Source organism: Elephantulus edwardii, unplaced genomic scaffold (genome assembly GCF_000299155.1).
Source record: "Elephantulus edwardii isolate Elephantulus edwardi_28Jun2011 unplaced genomic scaffold, EleEdw1.0 scaffold00015, whole genome shotgun sequence".
NCBI lineage: Eukaryota > Metazoa > Chordata > Mammalia > Macroscelidea > Macroscelididae > Elephantulus > Elephantulus edwardii.
The window spans coordinates 11,265,873-11,282,233 of NW_006399765.1; the positions used below are offsets into that span (position 1 = coordinate 11,265,873).

Consider the following 16,361-nt stretch of genomic DNA (forward strand, 5'->3'; position numbering starts at 1 on the left):
CATGTGTTGTAAATTCTAACCTTTATACTTGTCATTATAACGCAGTAGAGGACAGGCTGCCGTCAATATGTTAGTGAAAAAGGATTGGTGTAGTGTGTATATTTTTGAGATATAGAAGAAATTAAATGCAAGCTAGCAAGGTGAGATGGAATAAGATAATTGCCAAGACAAATGAATTCTCCAAGGAAACAGGAAGCAGAAGCTAAAGAGACAAGGACTTGCCCCAGAGCCAGCAGGGAAAGAAGGTTTTCTTCCAGAGTTCATGCCTTGAATTCTGACTTCTAACCTTCTAAAGGGAGATCTGGTGGCCTAGTGGCAAGAAGCTGCACTGCAATCACAAAGGCACACAGTTCGAATCTGCAGGAGACAAATGGGCAATGTCCACCCGTGCAATTTACTGCCTCTGAAATCTGCTGGAAGATCAGCTATGAGTCTGTGTCCACTCCCTGGCACACAACAGTAGCCCTCTAAAATCGTGAGAAAATAAAATTTTGTTTGTCAAAGTCATCTCCTTTGGGTATTTCAGTTATAGTTATACTAGGTAATTAAGAGATATACCTAATAAAGAATCCAACCTCTCATGGACTCCAGACTTTTTGGAACCATGAAGGTTAGGTGAACTTCTAAAGCTATTGCCTTGAGGTAAACTTTAAAATTTTACTGGTGGTTACCAGGGATGAGAAAGGAAGGGGAGGGGAGGGAACAAAACTTAAAAAAAGATGGTGGCTTAGTGATTAAGGAGTTTTGCTGCCAACCCAAAGGCACGTGGTTCAAATCTACCATCTGGTCCATGGGAAAAAAGATGGGCAATCTCCTTCCATGAAATTTGCTGCTTCTGAAAACCCACTAGAGGGTCAGCTATGGGTCTGTTCTAAGTCAATGGTACATAACAACATACCAATCAACATTTATTAATTTGAGTCAAGAGAGCTCTGGTGATATAATGCTAACTTGAAAGTGCCTCCAATCCCTGCTGCTTCAAATCCACCAGCTTCTCCTCGGAAGAAATACGGGCAATCCCCTCCCATGTGATTTACATGCCCAGAAACGCAATGCACGGTCAGCTAGGAGTTGCTTCTGACTTTCACAGTAATGTGGTTGCATTTTAAGTTGATTAAAGCTGATTCTGTGGCTGACTCTGAGAAGAATGGGAATCCCTGAACACTTGATCGTTCTAATGCGAAACTTATACTTGGACCAGGAGGCAGTCGTCAGAACAGAGCAAGGGAACACTGCATGGTTCAAAATTGGGAAGGGCGTACACCAGGGATGCATCCTATCTCCATACCTTTTCAACCTATATGCAGAACAGATTATCCGGGAGGCTGGGCTCTATGAGGAGAAATGTGGGGTCAAGATAGGTGGACGATTTATCAACAATCTGTGTTATGCGGATGACACAACCCTGCTTGCTGAAACTGAGGAGGACCTGAAGCGCCTGCTGCAGAGTGTCAAGGACTGCAGCCTACAATATGGATTGAGGCTCAATGTCAAGAAGACAAAGATTCTCACCACTGGACCAATCGGCAGCATCAGGATGGATGGTGGAGAGATTGAGATTGTACACAGCTTTAGTTTGCTTGGCTCCATAGTCAACAGTCTTGGCACCAGCAGCCAGGAAATTAAAAGGCGCATTGCCATGGGAAAGTCTGCTGTTAGGGGCCTCTCCAAAGTGCTGAAGAGCAGTGGTGTCTCTCTGGAGACTAAAGTGCATCTGATACAGGCCATGGTCTTCGCAATCACCTGTTATGCATCAGAGAGTTGGACAATGACCAAGGAGGATAGGAGAATTGATGCCTTTGAGCTGTGGTGCTGGAGAAGAGTATTGAGAATACCATGGACTGCTAGGAAAACAAACAGATTTGTCCTGGAAAGGGTTAAACCGGGTGGCTCCTTGGAGGCAAGGATTCTGAGGCTCCGTCTAACTTACTTTGGACATGTTGTGAGGAGACACTGGTCCTTGGAGAGGGACATCATGCTTGGGAGGGTGGAGGGACAGCGCAGGAGAGGAAGGCCCTCTATGAGGTGGATTGATTCAGTGACTGGGATAGTTGGGATTGGAGTGTCAGAGAAAGTATGATTGGCACAGGACAGAGCGGAGTTTAGGGCTGTTGTACATAGGGTGGCTATGAGTCGCAGGTGACTCAACGGCACATAACAACAACAATAACAAAGCTGATTATCTCTGTAGAGTTAGAGAGAGGTGGTGGTTGTTGTTGTTGTTGTTGTTGTTAAGTGCTGTCAAGTCAACTATGACTCACAATGACCCTCTGAGCAACAGGTCTGAACCTTGTCCTCTCCTGTGCCATCCTCATCATCTCTGACATGCTGGAGGCCATTACTCTAGTCACTGGGTCAATCCTTCTCACTGAAGGTTTTCCTCTCTTGTGCTGACTCTCCTCCACGTTTCCAAGTATGATGTTCTTTCCCAAGGATCAGTATGCCCAAAATAGTGAGATGAAGCTTCCCATCTCACCCTGTCTAAACTTTCTCCAAGACATATCTGTCTGTTCACAGAACAATTCAGTACTATTCTCCAACACAAGTCAAATGCATCAATGCTGCTTCTGTCATCCTTAACCTTCACTGTCCAACTTTCAGACGCATAACAAGAAATCGAAAAGACCATGGCTTGAATTGGAAAAACCTCAGACTTTAAACTGACATCATTGTTCCCTAGCAAGGCCTTTGACAGCAATTTTACCCAATGCAATATGTCTTTTGAGCTCTTGACTGCTGGTGGAGGGGAGAGAGAGAGTTGAATGAAAGGAAACTCCACAATAATGATTGAGCAAACATCATAATCAAAAGCATGAAGTAATTTTCACTTGTTTTATAAGTTTGTATGAATTATTGAAAACCAATACGGTTTGTAAACTTTCAAATCACAGTGAAAGCAAGACAAGACAAAATTCCAACTGGTCGGGGGGAGAAAAAAGAAGAAATGCAACTTTAAGCCAGAAGAATCCCCTGAAGTCTTGTTTAAACCAGTTTCGTGTAATTAGTAAAGATTCTCTGTGCTGAATACTGTGTCCTTTCAAAGATGAGAACAGCAACCCAAAAGGTTAGCTATGGAAGCTGAGGGGAGAGTGCATGTATGTCAATGGGGCAGAGAGACTCAGAAAAGGGTAAGAATAAAACCTAGAGAGTGTCATTAGTATCTCTTAAGTGTATACTTAGAAGATTGCTGGAATGGTATGTGATCTGCTGCACAGATTTTCAACAATGAATTCTTGAAATAAATTTTCAAATAATTTGGCCTTTCTCCAGAGGGTAGGTGGGAGTCCCTGAAGGCTTTAGAACAGGAGAAGAAAGTAGGTCCATTATGTTGACTCCCAGCTCTTTCTCGTATCCACAGCTGCCAAGGAGGGGCTACTGGCCCTGCAGAGGGAGCTGTACAAGATCACGCTGCCTGACTTCAGTGGAGACTTCAAGATCAAGCACATAGGCAGTGGACACTACGAGTTCTCCAGGTGGGGCTTTCTGTTCCACTGGGGCCCCAGAATCGGGCCGGGGGAGCCCTCTGAGGCAGGTGGTGGGATAGATTCTGCTCAGAAGGAGTTCAGGAGGATATTCTGGGAGAAACTTAAGCTCTTCTTATTCATGCATGCAGCAAATGTTAATGAAGACCTACTAGCAGATCTATAAAATGGGGCTGGGAGCTCTGGTGGCCTAGTGACAAGGAACTGCAACTACAATCCCAGAGGTGCACGGTTCGAACCCACCAGATGCTCTGCCGGGGAAGGAGGGACAATCTCCTCCTGTACCAGTCAGATCTGATTTGACGGTACATGCACACACACAAAAATAAATTTAAAAAAAAAAATAAATAAAATAAAATGGGGCTGATGCTGGTACTGTCTTCACCAAGATAATTCCAATTCCCCTCTAGCCACTGCAAATAGTCTAGAAAGGAAGATAAGCCTTAAACTTTAAGTAGCTCAACTGTTAAAGCCGAGGTTTGTACACATGAGGGAGTCAAGGAAGGCTTCCTAGAGGAGGTGGCATTTGAACTACACTTTTTCTCAATATCAGTTGTTGTTATTGTTAAGTGCCGTCGAGTCACAGGCGACTCATAGCGACCCTATGAAGGAGAGTCCTCAACACTTGGGTGCCTTTCATCCTCTCTCCAAGTTCATAGGGTTTCCGGAAGCAAGCTATTATGAAAGTGGATGCCACTCCTCCTTCCAAGCTTGTTTTCATTGGGGAGCTTCACCCCACTCTCTGTCCACAGTGGGTAGCCAACCATTAACACATTTGACACATCAGTGTCACAGTGTTTGGCCTCACAGCAACCACAAGTGACTGCTGTATGGCAACTTGTACACCAGGGCTATACGACCTAGAGGAGTGTCTGAACAAAAACAATGAAAAAAGTCACCCACCTTTGGCTTGGTAGCATCGCTTTCTGTCCAAAATATCAGTAGACACTTGAATAGTTCATTTGGGAAAGAGGGGGGCATGAAGTATTAGTCGAAGGATGGGCAATGGGGGAAGGGCAATCAGGCTCAGAAGCCCCTCCCTGCACACAGCTGGCAATGCTTTCGTTCATCTCCTCCTTGCCTCATACAGTCGATCAGCAAACATTTATGGAGCACCTACTATAGGCCAGGCAGAAAGTCGAACACGGTCATTCCTTTTCCACAGACCACCGATGGCCAACTCTTGGTATATTCTCTAGGCCGCTCTCAGGCTTCTCGGACTCAGATCCCCCTCCCCTCCTCTGATGTGTGAGGGTGGGAATAGCTGAGGGAAGAAGCCTCAAAACTCAAAGGGATTGTTTATGGCTCTCCTCAGAGTCCCACCCAGAGCATGAGAACAGTGGGGTCTCGTCCTGGCTGTCTGACAAGGGGCAATGTTCATCCGTCCTCTGAGACTCCATTCCCCTCTGTGAGCAGGGAAGACCTGTTGGCCCCCTTAGGGTGAGCTTGAGGCCTAAATGTCACCTGCATGATGCCAAGTGCTTTGTATGGTCATGCCTGGCACACAGCAGGTGCCCCCTAAGTGGGAGTAGCCAGATACCTGAAATGAAGACCTGCTGGCCTGGTCCCCACCAGGGAGGGAACGAAGGAGCCCCAAAGGGAGGGACAATGTTTCCACAAAGCTGAGTCAAGGCCTCTCTCTGCCCAACTCTTTCCCCAGATTGGAGATCCGCAGCTGTGAGGTGCATAGCACTGCCCTGAAGCCCCTCCCGGGCCAGGGCCTGACCCTGGCCATCACCGACTCCTCCATCCGGGTCGAGGGCAGGTGGAAAGTGCGTAAGAGTTTCTTGTAAGTTGACTCAGCTCCCTGGCTCTCGGGCTCTGTGGCCATGACCTCCACCCCATCCCTCTCGGCTCCAGTGTGCTGTGGAGTGGTCCCCTACTCACTGTGGCCCCATCCACAATGGGATGAAGTGCTGTCTCATCCAGAGCCACCCCATGATGGGTTGGGGATCAGAACACTGTGACACATGGGCTCACAATGGTTTTCAGGAGTAAATCTTCAAACCTTTCTTTCTAGCCTATAAACTCTACTAAACCCTGTTCAGTATGGCAGCAGCATGCAGACCCCCACTGATAGATGAGCCTGGCCGCCCCATGAAAGGTGGAATTTCCACATTGAACCAGTACTGTTGTTGTTATTGTTGTTGTGTACTGTCAAGCCAGAACCACCTCATAGCTGACCCTCCAGCAAATTTTCAGAGGCAATAAATCACACTGAGGAGGTTGTCCATCTGTCTCCCATGGAGCAGCTGGTAGATTTGAACCATGTACCTTTGGATTGGCAGCGTAACCCTTACCAACTGACAAGTCAATTCTAACTCGGGTCAGAATTCATGTGTGCAAAGTTGAAAACTCCATGAGGTTTTCAAGGTTGTCACCTCTCACAAACAGATCACCAGGATTATCTTCCAAGGCACCTATGTATGGGTTCGAACCATCAATCTTCGGGCCCGTCATCAAGTGTTTAACTGATTGCACCATCCAGGGACTCCAAAATTTGTGTTGCAAAAAGTTGTGCCAACGTCATCTCTTTCCACGAGAATTTCTGTTTGCCTACGCCTTCGCCAGCACTGGATATTATTACCAAACTTCAAAACTTTGTGTCAGCTCTCTCACCAGGTGTGCTCGTGAGAGTGGCATCGTCTATAAACTCCACATGGCAAATCCCCGATGGCAATCTGCCATGATGCCCTGGGAAGACAGGGCCACCTGGAAGTCCAACTACTTCCATACAACTATTCAGCTTCTGGAAAATGTATCCAAAATGCTTCGTCGTGGGTGCAGACAATGTGGGCTCTGGGCTGACACAGTAGTTCCACAAGTCCACCTGCAGGAAGGCCATGGTGCTGATGGGCAAGAACGTCATGACGCACGAGGCCATCTGGGGCCACCTGAGCATCAATCCGGCCCTGGGGAAGCTGCTGCCTCACATTCGGGGGAAATGTAGGGCTTGTGTTCACCAAAAAGGGCCTCACTGAAATCAGGGACATCCCATCAACAAATGAATGGATAGAGAAGCTGTGGTATGTTCATACAATGGAATACTATGCAGCACTGAAAAACAAGGAACTCATGAAATACTATGCTAAGTAGATGACCCCAGAGGACATTGTGCTAAATGAAATATCTCAGTCACAAAAGGAAAAATATTGCATAGATCCACTATTGTAAAATAGGACTGACATTGGGCTTGAGGGAAGACAGAGAAGAAGGCGAGGAATAATGTATACTGCATTGCAGCAGATGAGGGAGAGAACTGTTTAAAAGGGATATATAATTAGGTATTATTGTCATAGCAGGAGCTCAGAATGAAGGCTGCACAGTGCAGTGGACTTGGGGGTGGGATAGCATAGCAATGAAAGAGTTTTTCTTTTACTCTTCAAGGAGAAAAGTGAACTGGGGGGCGAGAAGGTGGGCAGGGAGAAAAGTGCAACAATGAATGACTAGAAACCCTAAGTCTCTATAAACTTTCGTTAAAATTAATAAATTTTTTTAAAAAAGAGAGAGATCAGGGACATGCTGCTGGCCACCACGGTGCCAGCTGCTGTCCATGCCCATGCCATCGCATCATGTGAGGTTGGCATGCTGGCCCAGAATACCAGTCTGGGCTCCAAGAAGACCTCCTTCCAGGCTTTGGGCATCACCACTGAGATCTCCAGAGGCACCACTGAAATCCTGAGTGATGTGCAGCTGATTAAGCCTGGAGACAGGATGGGAGCCAGTGAGGCCACCCTGCTGAAGGGGTTCAGCATCACCCCCTGCTCCTTGGGGCTGATCCTCCAGCTGTGTTCAAGAATGGCAGCATCTGTAATACCCCATTCAGTCACCAACGGGTACAAGCGGGTCTTGGCTCTGTCTGTGGAGACTGAGCTCACCTTCCCACTGGCTGAGGTCAAGGCCTTCCTGGCTGATCCATCTGCGTTTGTCACTGCTGCCCCCGTGGCCGCCACCACTGCTGCTGCTCCTGCTGCCATGGCCCCAGCCAAGGTGGAAACAAAGGAACAGACAGAGGAATCAGATGAGGATATGGGACTTGGGCTTTATGACTATTAACCAAAGAGCCACCAACTCTGCCAGCTTCCCCCCCTTTTTATTATTATTATTAATTTTAATGAAAATTTATAGAAACTTTGGATTTCCACTCATTGTTGCACTTTTTTCCCTGCCCACCCCCCTCCACGACCTCCCCCAGTTCGCTCTTCTCTTTGAAAAGTAAAAGAAAAATTCTTTCATTGTTATACAGTCCCTCCCCCCAAGTCCACTCCACTATGCAGCCTTCATTCTGGATTCCTTTGTGAAACCAGGAAATCAAGGCTTCATTCTCTTTAAGGAAAAAAAAATTTATCAACCTGACAGGTGAAAAGTGGCATCGTTATCTTCATCTTTAAAGCTCTTCATCTGCGTGTTGTTGCTGCTGTGTACCATTGAGACGAAACCGACCCATAGCTGATCCTCCGGCAGGTTTGCACGGAAGGAGACTGCCCATCTTTTCCTCACGGAGCAGCTAGTGGATTCAAACTGTGCACTTTCAAGACTGCAGCACAGCTTCTTGCCACCAGGCTACCTTCTTATGCATTAGGAGCCCAAACATATCAGGCTGCTAACCTAAAGGCTGGCAGTTCAAATCCACTAACCACTCCACAGTCTCCTGGAAAGATTTACAGTCTCAGAAATCCTGTAGAGGGTTGCTAAGAGTCAACGGCCGTTTACTCAATGGAAATAGGTTTATTTCAAATGCTTGTTTGGCATTGAACTTTCTGCTCATCTTTGAACTCATTTTCTCTCTTTCTCTCTTTTCTCTGCCAGGTAGTTCTGTCCTTTTCTTGTTAATTCGCAAGGGCTTGCTCTTTGCACAGTAAGAAAATTAGCTCATATACTAAAGAAAGCCGCTCTCCGGCTGGTAATGCAAAGTGCTTTGGTTCCATTGCAAGTGGCCTTGCTTGCTCACAGAAGTGTTGCTTTCCTGTACTGTCTAGTTTAATGATTATTTCCCTTATGGCTTCTGAGTTCTGGGTCCTGCTAGGAAACTTAGTGGTGAGAAGCTGCACTGCACTGCAATCCCGAAGGCCCCGTTTGAGGCCACCAGCACTGCTCTGTGGGAGAAGGATGGGCAATCTCCTCTCACGCGATTAACTACCTCTGAAAACCCACTGAAGGGTCAGCTATGGGTCGATTCTGACTCTATGGTATACAACAACAACAGTCGTAAATAGCTGGACCCAGGCTTTCTTCATGGTCTCTTCTGGCCTCATTTAGTAATATTAAACGCTCATTCCATCTGGTATTTATTTGAGTAAAGAATTGAGTCTCATACTCCCCGACATATGGGGACAGATGCTGGTGGAGGAATCAACAATTGTTTGTTCCCCTGTCTCTCCCAGGAAGCCACGTGGTTCCTTTGACCTCCGCGTCAAGGGCATCACCATTTCCATCAGCCTGCTTTTGGGCAGCGATCCTTCCGGGAGGCCCACGGTCACAACCTCCACCTGTGTGAGCCATATCGACGATGTGGAGGTGGACATCTCTGGAAGTTTGGGGTAGGTCACCACCAGGACACTGGCCTGGTGACCACTGACTACAGCCCAACGCCTGGCTGCTGATGGTCAGAGCAGATAGGCATAAGGCACTACATTTCCCGGGCAAGTGATGAGCATATATGCAAATTCAAACCAATAGTATTAATGAGTCAGTAATACATACACAAAGAACTTCATGGGACCCTCGTCAGCAAAAGAGATGTGGCTACTGCAGCAACACAAACATTTTTGGTCAAAGGAAAATTTTTTAAAAAATACACAGAACTTCAGACAAGATATGAGTTCTGGTGACACAGAGTAGAACTTATCAGGCCTCTAACCCTAAGGTCAGCAGTTTGAATCCGTAAGACACCCATAGGAGAAGTCTTCTTCCTTAAAGATCATGATGTTGTAAACCTACCAGAGGAAGGGTTATCTTGAGTCAGAACTGAATTGAGGCCAGTGAGGTTTTTGTTTGGGGACAAGTCATTTCATCTCTGTGTGTCTCAGTGTCCTTGATCAGAAAATCATGTTTGCTACACCTCTTCCATCAATGTGGTTGGAATGTGGTCAGAGGCGAGGAATCCAGATATACTGAATCATAGTGGGGGAATGGAATTTGGGGCTCTGCCTTGGCCTCCCTCCCCAGGGATCCTGGGCACCAGGACAAGGAGGGGGCTCCTGATGGGCATTGGTCTAGCCAGCGGCCAGGGCCTGCCTCTCTCTGGCTCGATGCTTAGCAGCCAAGAGCTGACTGTCCACCGTGGTCCTCTCCCCAGGTGGCTGCTGAATCTCTTCCACAATCACGTCGAATCCAAGTTCCGAAGAGTGTTACAGAGCGAGGTAAGGGGACGTCCAGGCCTCTGGGTGTCCACATGAGGCCTGGGCGGAGCCTTCGATGACCTCTGACCCCAGACAAGCCAGGGGCATCTGTAACAGACATACTTGGGCTCAAGGCCCAGAAAGGAAGAAGCATGCGGTCAGGGATGGTGACAGAGCTGGAGGGCAGCGAAGCTGGGACCGTGAGACTCTGGGCCTGTCCCAGGAGGCAGAGAATGTGTGGCCTGTCCTCCTGCTCGGACTTCCAAACAGGAAATCATTGTTCAGGTGCCCACAGAGGCCAGGCACGTAACCTTGGAGTGTGCCAGGGGCCAGGTGGGAGCTAAGTTAGTACCCGCCTTGTGTGTGTGTGTGTGTGTGTGTGTGTGTGTGTGTGTGTGTGTGTATGTGACTGAAACACTGTTAGATCTTCCCATTTTAAAAAAACCCAACAAGCAAATAGACAGATGTGTGTGTATGTGTTGGGGCATGTTGGGGTGGGTGTGTGTAAGACAGAGATCTCCAAATCTTGTAATCTCTGACAGACATTTCATGGTAACCCTCAGTTCCCTTGAACATTTACTCCAAAATCCCATTTCTGAGGGATTGTACACCCAGAACTGTGATTGCTGCAATGACACTTTAAGCAGAAAAGGGGAAAATAATGTAAAAGAAGCACTCTCCTTCCCTCCATTTTCCTCTCCCTCCCCCACTCGGACATCACACCTGCTCACCTCCTCACCCTCCTGTGTTCCTCCCTGCACACCTCACCCCTTGTCACTCTTCCCATCCAATCTCTATTTTGGCTTCGAGTGCCACCTGGTGGTCGAAGAGGACATGGCCTGCAGACACTGTAGCTCCAACCTGCCTTCCTTCTCTCCCTTTGCTGGTTCTGAAAGCCCTGAGGTCCAAGTGAGTCTAGGAAATATGCCAGTCTTGGTTCAGGCATCCTGTTGCCATGCTTTTCTGAGAAGAACATTATCCTTGTCAACAATGTGGATTTATGTGCACTTCTGGATGATGGGAGGAGTCTTGGTAGCACTGTGGGGTAAGCATTGGACTGGTAACCGGAAAGTCGGTGGTTTGAACCCATCAAGCTGCTCCACGGAAGAACGATGCGGCGATCTGCCCCCACAAAGATGTACAGCCTCAAAACCCCCTTGCAGGGTCAGCTAGGAGCTGATTCCATCTAAACACCAATGAAATGGGGGTGATGATGATGATGATGCCGAGGAAGTTCTTTTCAGGCCCGAGTGACCGGCTGTGTCGCTTTAGCTGCCCTCTTCTCCCAGGAAGACAAAGAGGCTGGTGTGCTGATTCTCTGCTCAGAGCAGACGTGAGAGCTGAGCCGCACGAGCAGATACTAAGAAGCCCCGGTGGCCTAGCCAGTAGGGAGTTGTGCTAATTCAAAGGATACTTCTCCGGTGGTTTGGATCCACCAGCAGGAGAAAGATGGGCCGTTTCCTCTCGTGTGATCTACAGACTCAGAGAGCCACCGGAGGGTCAGCTAGGAGTCTATCCCTACTCCATGGCAATGAGTGAGTGAGTGTGCAGTATTGAGGGCCTGTTCATCATATCCATTCACTGTCCCATCTCCCTCAGTCCCCTCCAAAATCCCTGGAAGCACTTGGTCTTGTCATCCTGGTCCTGTGGGTGAGGGCCCAGAAGCAGGGAGAGAGGCTCACGGTTAATGAGGACCAAGTGGGATTCAAACCAAGTTTGTCTGATTTGCCTGCTGATCTCTAACTACTACCAGATCAGAGCCACACTGTGTGCCCTCCTCACTATTCAGGCCCTCGCAAGGACTGGACGTCCAGGATCGGGGCCCTGAGGAGGCTCTGATGGGCCGCAGTTCAAGGAGAAACAAGGCAACCGGCAGAATTTCCTGGTTCCCTCATCACCAGCCCTCTTTTCTTGGCCTTCTGACAGCTGCCTACAACCAATGTCTTCTCCGAGTATCTGGGGAAATTAAGATGTAAAGCTGATTAAGATTTAACCCTTGGTTGGCTCAATCCCCAGTGTATACCTTTCCCACAATTCTTGGGCCTGAGGGCACCCTTTTTTTGGTTCCCAGGATCTAACACCATGTGACAGAGCAGAATTTCGGTAAAGAGTTTTCTATCTGTAATCTTTGAAGGCACGTGGTTTGAGGCTGTTGAAGGTACGTGGTTTGAGGCCACCGGCCACTCTGAGGGACAGAGATGGTCAGTCTCCCCTGTTGCCTCTGAAAATCTGTTGGAGGGTCAGCTATGGGTTGGTTCAGACTCTACAGAACACAACAAACAACAACGTAAATAGCTCAACCGATTACAACCGGAAGTTTAACAACCATGTCGGAGGAGACACAGTACCTTCTCATGGGAAGCGTGCACCTTACCTGGTGGCAACCCATTTCAATTGCCTCATTTGGCTGTGAAAGTTAGGCAATGAGTACCAGGAGACCAAAGTAGAAAGGAGGCCTTGGAATCGTTATGTTGTTGTTGTTGTTGTTAAGTGCCGCCAAGTCGCAGGCGACTCATAGTGACCCTATGAACAAAAGTCCTAGACACTTCCTGTATAACTTTTGCCCTTTTTCCAGGTTCATAGGGTTTCCCAAGGCAAGTCATTGTGGAAGTGAATGCCACTACTGCTTCCAAGCTTAATTTTAACCGGGGAGCTCCACCAAACACTGTCTACCGTGGGTAACCATTCTCTCATTTGACTCATCAGTGTCACAGTGTTCGGCTTCACAGCAACCACGAGTTACCTCTGCAAATCAAGTGGACAAACCAGGGTTACACGACCTAGAAGAATGTTTCACCAAAAACAATTAAAGGCAGGCCTGAGGGCCATGGAGTAGAGTCACCCCCCTTTGGCTTGGGAGCATGGCTTTCTGTCCGCTAGGCCGACTGCTCTCTCTCTCTCATCATGGAATCATTATACTGGTGAAAAACCCTGGTGAAATATATCTTGGACGGTAGAAAGAAAACCAGCGCTGTCTTGGGTAAAGGGCAACCTGACACTCTCAGGAGGAAGCATTGGGACGAGTTGGTCTCACATGTGTTAATGTTATCAAGAGGACCCAGGCCCTGGAGAAGAATATTATGCTTGAGAAAGTGGAGGACCCACAAAAAAAAGAGGAAGATTCCCAAGTGGGGCTGTGACACAGTGACTGCACTGGTGGGCTCGGGCACAGCAGGGGCGGTGGGGGTGGGGTGCGTGACCAGGCAGCGTTTCATTGTATTGCATGTGGGTTTTCTGTGAGTTGGGACCCACTGAACAGCATCAAATAGCAGGCGTATCACCTGAGCTGGCCAGCTAGATACCAGAGCTCAACGTTCCCTGCCACCAAAGCAATGAGAATGATCACTAACGAGAGTATTAGCTAGCCTGATAAGAAGTGATCTTAAGGAAGTCTCTGTGTTCATCCTACATTTAGGCATCAACTAATTCTATTTAATATTTGGTGCGGTTACTAACTTCTAAATTCTGGGAGGCAGGCCCTATGTTTTCAGTCATTTCTGTATTTTCACTACCTGGTACGTAGAACACTGTTATAGATATTGGTAGAATCAATAGCCAATGATGAATTTGTGCCATAACAAGACAAATGTGGTGAGAACAGCCCCAGGTCAGAGAAGAGGCACTTGCTCAGGCCTTGCCTTAATGTTTTCTTTTGTTTTGTTTTGTTTTGTTTTTCAGATCTGTGAAATGGTCCAGAAATCAGGGACCACTGACCTTCAACCTTATCTTCAAACACTTCCAGGTAAGGTCACCCATCCACCCCTGGGACAGAGACTTTCTATTCATTTTTATACATTCATATTTAAATTTTCTTCCCTTTTCCTCCCAAGTTAGCTTCCTAAGCTTAATTTTGTGGGTGTCATTTCAGATCATTCTTTCGCATGTTGTTTTTGTTGTTATTGTTGTTATGTGCCATCAAATGACTACGACTTATAGCCACCCTATGTACAATAGCTCTGAACCCTGCTCTATCCTAAGCCAATCTCACTGTCTCTGACACACCTACCCTCATTACCCCAGTTATTGTGTCAGTACATCTCATCCAGGGTCTTCCTCTCCTGCTCTGTTCCTTGACCCTTCCAAGCATAATATCCTTCTCCAAAGACTAGTCTCTCCTGGCTACATGCCCAAAGTATGTGAAATGAAGTCTCAAAATCCTTGCCTCCAAGGTGCAACTTGCTTTCACCAGCTCTAGGACAGACTTGCTAGTTCTCTTGGAAGTCCACGGTATGTTCAAAACTCTTCTCCAGCACCACAATTCAAAGGCATCAATTCTTCTTCTGTCATATGCAATTATAAATAATAAGTACATGTAAGCATATTAATTTCTAGTCATATCTCCACTTCCTCATTAATATATATGGCTATACATAATTGTGGATATACATCTGCAAAAAAAGAAATTATTTCACTTCTTCCTTCTTGATTTGGATGCTTTAAATTACTTGTCTTGTCTAATTGCTCTGGTTGGTCTTTGCAACACAAGGGTAGTAACAGAAATGGAAGTGGGCCTCCTTGTTCCTAATCTTGCAGGGAACGTCTCTTAGTCTTTATCCATGGAGCATAATGTTAGTTGTGGTTTTTTCATAAATAACTTTTATCAGATTGAGGCATTTCCCTTGTACTATTAGTTTGTTGCATGATTTCATTATGAAAGATGTTGGATTTTGTTAAATGCCTGCTCCGTACCAGTCAAGATGATCATATGATTCTTTTCCTATGTTTTAGTAATGTGATATATTAGATTGATTAATAGATTTTCTAATGTTGAACTTAGAGAGGGAGAAGCCAGCATGCTCCCGGAGGCAAGGATTCCAAGGCTTCGTCATACTTTGGACATGTTGCAAGGAGGGACAGGTCCTTGGAGAGGGACATCATGCTTGGAAAGGTGGAGGGATGGAGAAAGAGAGGGAGACCATCAATGAGGTGAATTGATATGGAGACTGGGATAATGAGAGTGTGTTGGAGACAATAAAGTTGGCACAGGATAGATCAGGTTTCAGCCCAGTCTAGTTCACCCAGGCCTGGTTTTGGAGGGGACTGGATTGAGCTACGTGGCTCATGTTGCTAAGAGAGCAGTTCCCACAGTGATCAAGGGGTTGGTATATGGGCATCACACCCCCATCAGTGAGACAGGAGAACCCGTATAGTCTCTCTGTGGAGAAGCAGCTCTTTGCCCGGACTGGACTGGACAGGACTGGGCTGAGTGAAGCCTTTAAGGTGGAGGACTCTGCACAAAGTCTCAGGAACATGGAACATTCATAACCTTCAATCCTTCTCCATCAGCCTAAGGCTGCGCTGGCTCTAATTCTGACCCTCCCCTGGTTCACAGTCACGGCCAAGATCGACAGCTTCGCTGGCATTGACTACAGTCTAATGGAGGCCCCTCAGGCAGCTGCTCAAACATTGGATGTGATGTTTAAGGTGAGGGGCTGGGATCAGGGGCCTGGGAGCTGGGTGGGTTCAGCCCCAGTGTGGCCCTGGCTTCAGATCTCATCTCCTCATTAGTTCCAGGGTGTCATGGGGTTAAGGGGAGTGTTCTCAGAGCCAGCATTTCCTCCCAAGTGTCCCCCAGCCCTTAGGCCTTGGAACTTACAGTGCCCTCCTGCCCTCCTTTCCTCAGTCTCCATGCAGGTGAGCTCAGTCAGAGCTGCCCTCAGGCGGTGGGGAGGAACTGGTCAGTGGGTCAGGAGGGCTAAGTATCAGAGCTTCTGGGAGCTGGACATTAAGGGTTCTGGAGACAAAATTATTTAAACCCAAAGGGAAACATCTCAACAGCAGAGTTCCAGGGAGGATCTCCAGGTTTGGGAGGCGACCAGCCCCAGGAGAGGCTTCCAAAAGTCTAAGTGGACCCTATTTCTTTCCTCAGGGTGAAATCTTTAACCTTAACCAACGCTCCCCAGCTGCCTCCGTCGCACCTGTCATTAATCTTCCTGAGGATCACGGACAGCACATGGTCTACTTTGCCATCTCAGATTACATCTTCAACATGGCCGGCCAGGTTTACCACGAGGCAGGCTACCTGAACTTCTGCTTTACAGACGACATGGTGAGGAGTGGGGCAGCACAGTTCGCTGGCAGAAGGCAGCCAGTCCTCTCCTTCTCACTCCATTAACATTGTCAAGATGGTAAATTATCACCAAGGGGGAAACAATAAAAATTAGGACCCAGGAAAGATGTCAAGGAGCTTAATTGACCTTTTCACTTTGGCCACCAGGAAGCTCAAGGTCAAAGTTCTGTCTCCGTTATAATAACTGTGGAAAACTGGGCAGCCTGCTTGTTGTCTGCGTTTTACTTTTCCCTGACCTAGAGCTGTTATCCTGATTCATGTTTTCCTTACTCTGATGGTTTTGAAGTTTAATGATAATTTAAAAATTAGTGAATGAGGCTGAATATACACTGAAGACAACATCAAGTTGCATAGAATAGGAAATACAGGCCAAGTAAAAAATGATATGTAATTCTGAATGCCTTTAAGTTGATACTGTTAAAAGAGTGCACGGTTTAGTGATTCTTGGTGAAAAGAGAAACAAAAATC

General features: G+C 47.2%; 1 protein-coding gene and 1 pseudogene across 1 annotated transcript in view; both read left to right on the plus strand.

The window, feature by feature from the left end:
• LBP (lipopolysaccharide binding protein) overlaps positions 1-16,361 on the plus strand; it is a 35,607-nt gene that overhangs the window by 5,434 nt on the left and 13,812 nt on the right. The window contains exons 2-8 of the mRNA XM_006881711.1: positions 3,359-3,473; positions 5,143-5,271; positions 8,867-9,022; positions 9,781-9,844; positions 13,502-13,565; positions 15,156-15,247; positions 15,693-15,872. Of these exons, the coding sequence (XP_006881773.1) occupies positions 3,359-3,473; positions 5,143-5,271; positions 8,867-9,022; positions 9,781-9,844; positions 13,502-13,565; positions 15,156-15,247; positions 15,693-15,872 (800 nt within the window). The remainder of the gene's footprint in view (positions 1-3,358; positions 3,474-5,142; positions 5,272-8,866; positions 9,023-9,780; positions 9,845-13,501; positions 13,566-15,155; positions 15,248-15,692; positions 15,873-16,361) is intronic.
• LOC102851752 lies at positions 6,172-7,538 on the plus strand (annotated as a pseudogene).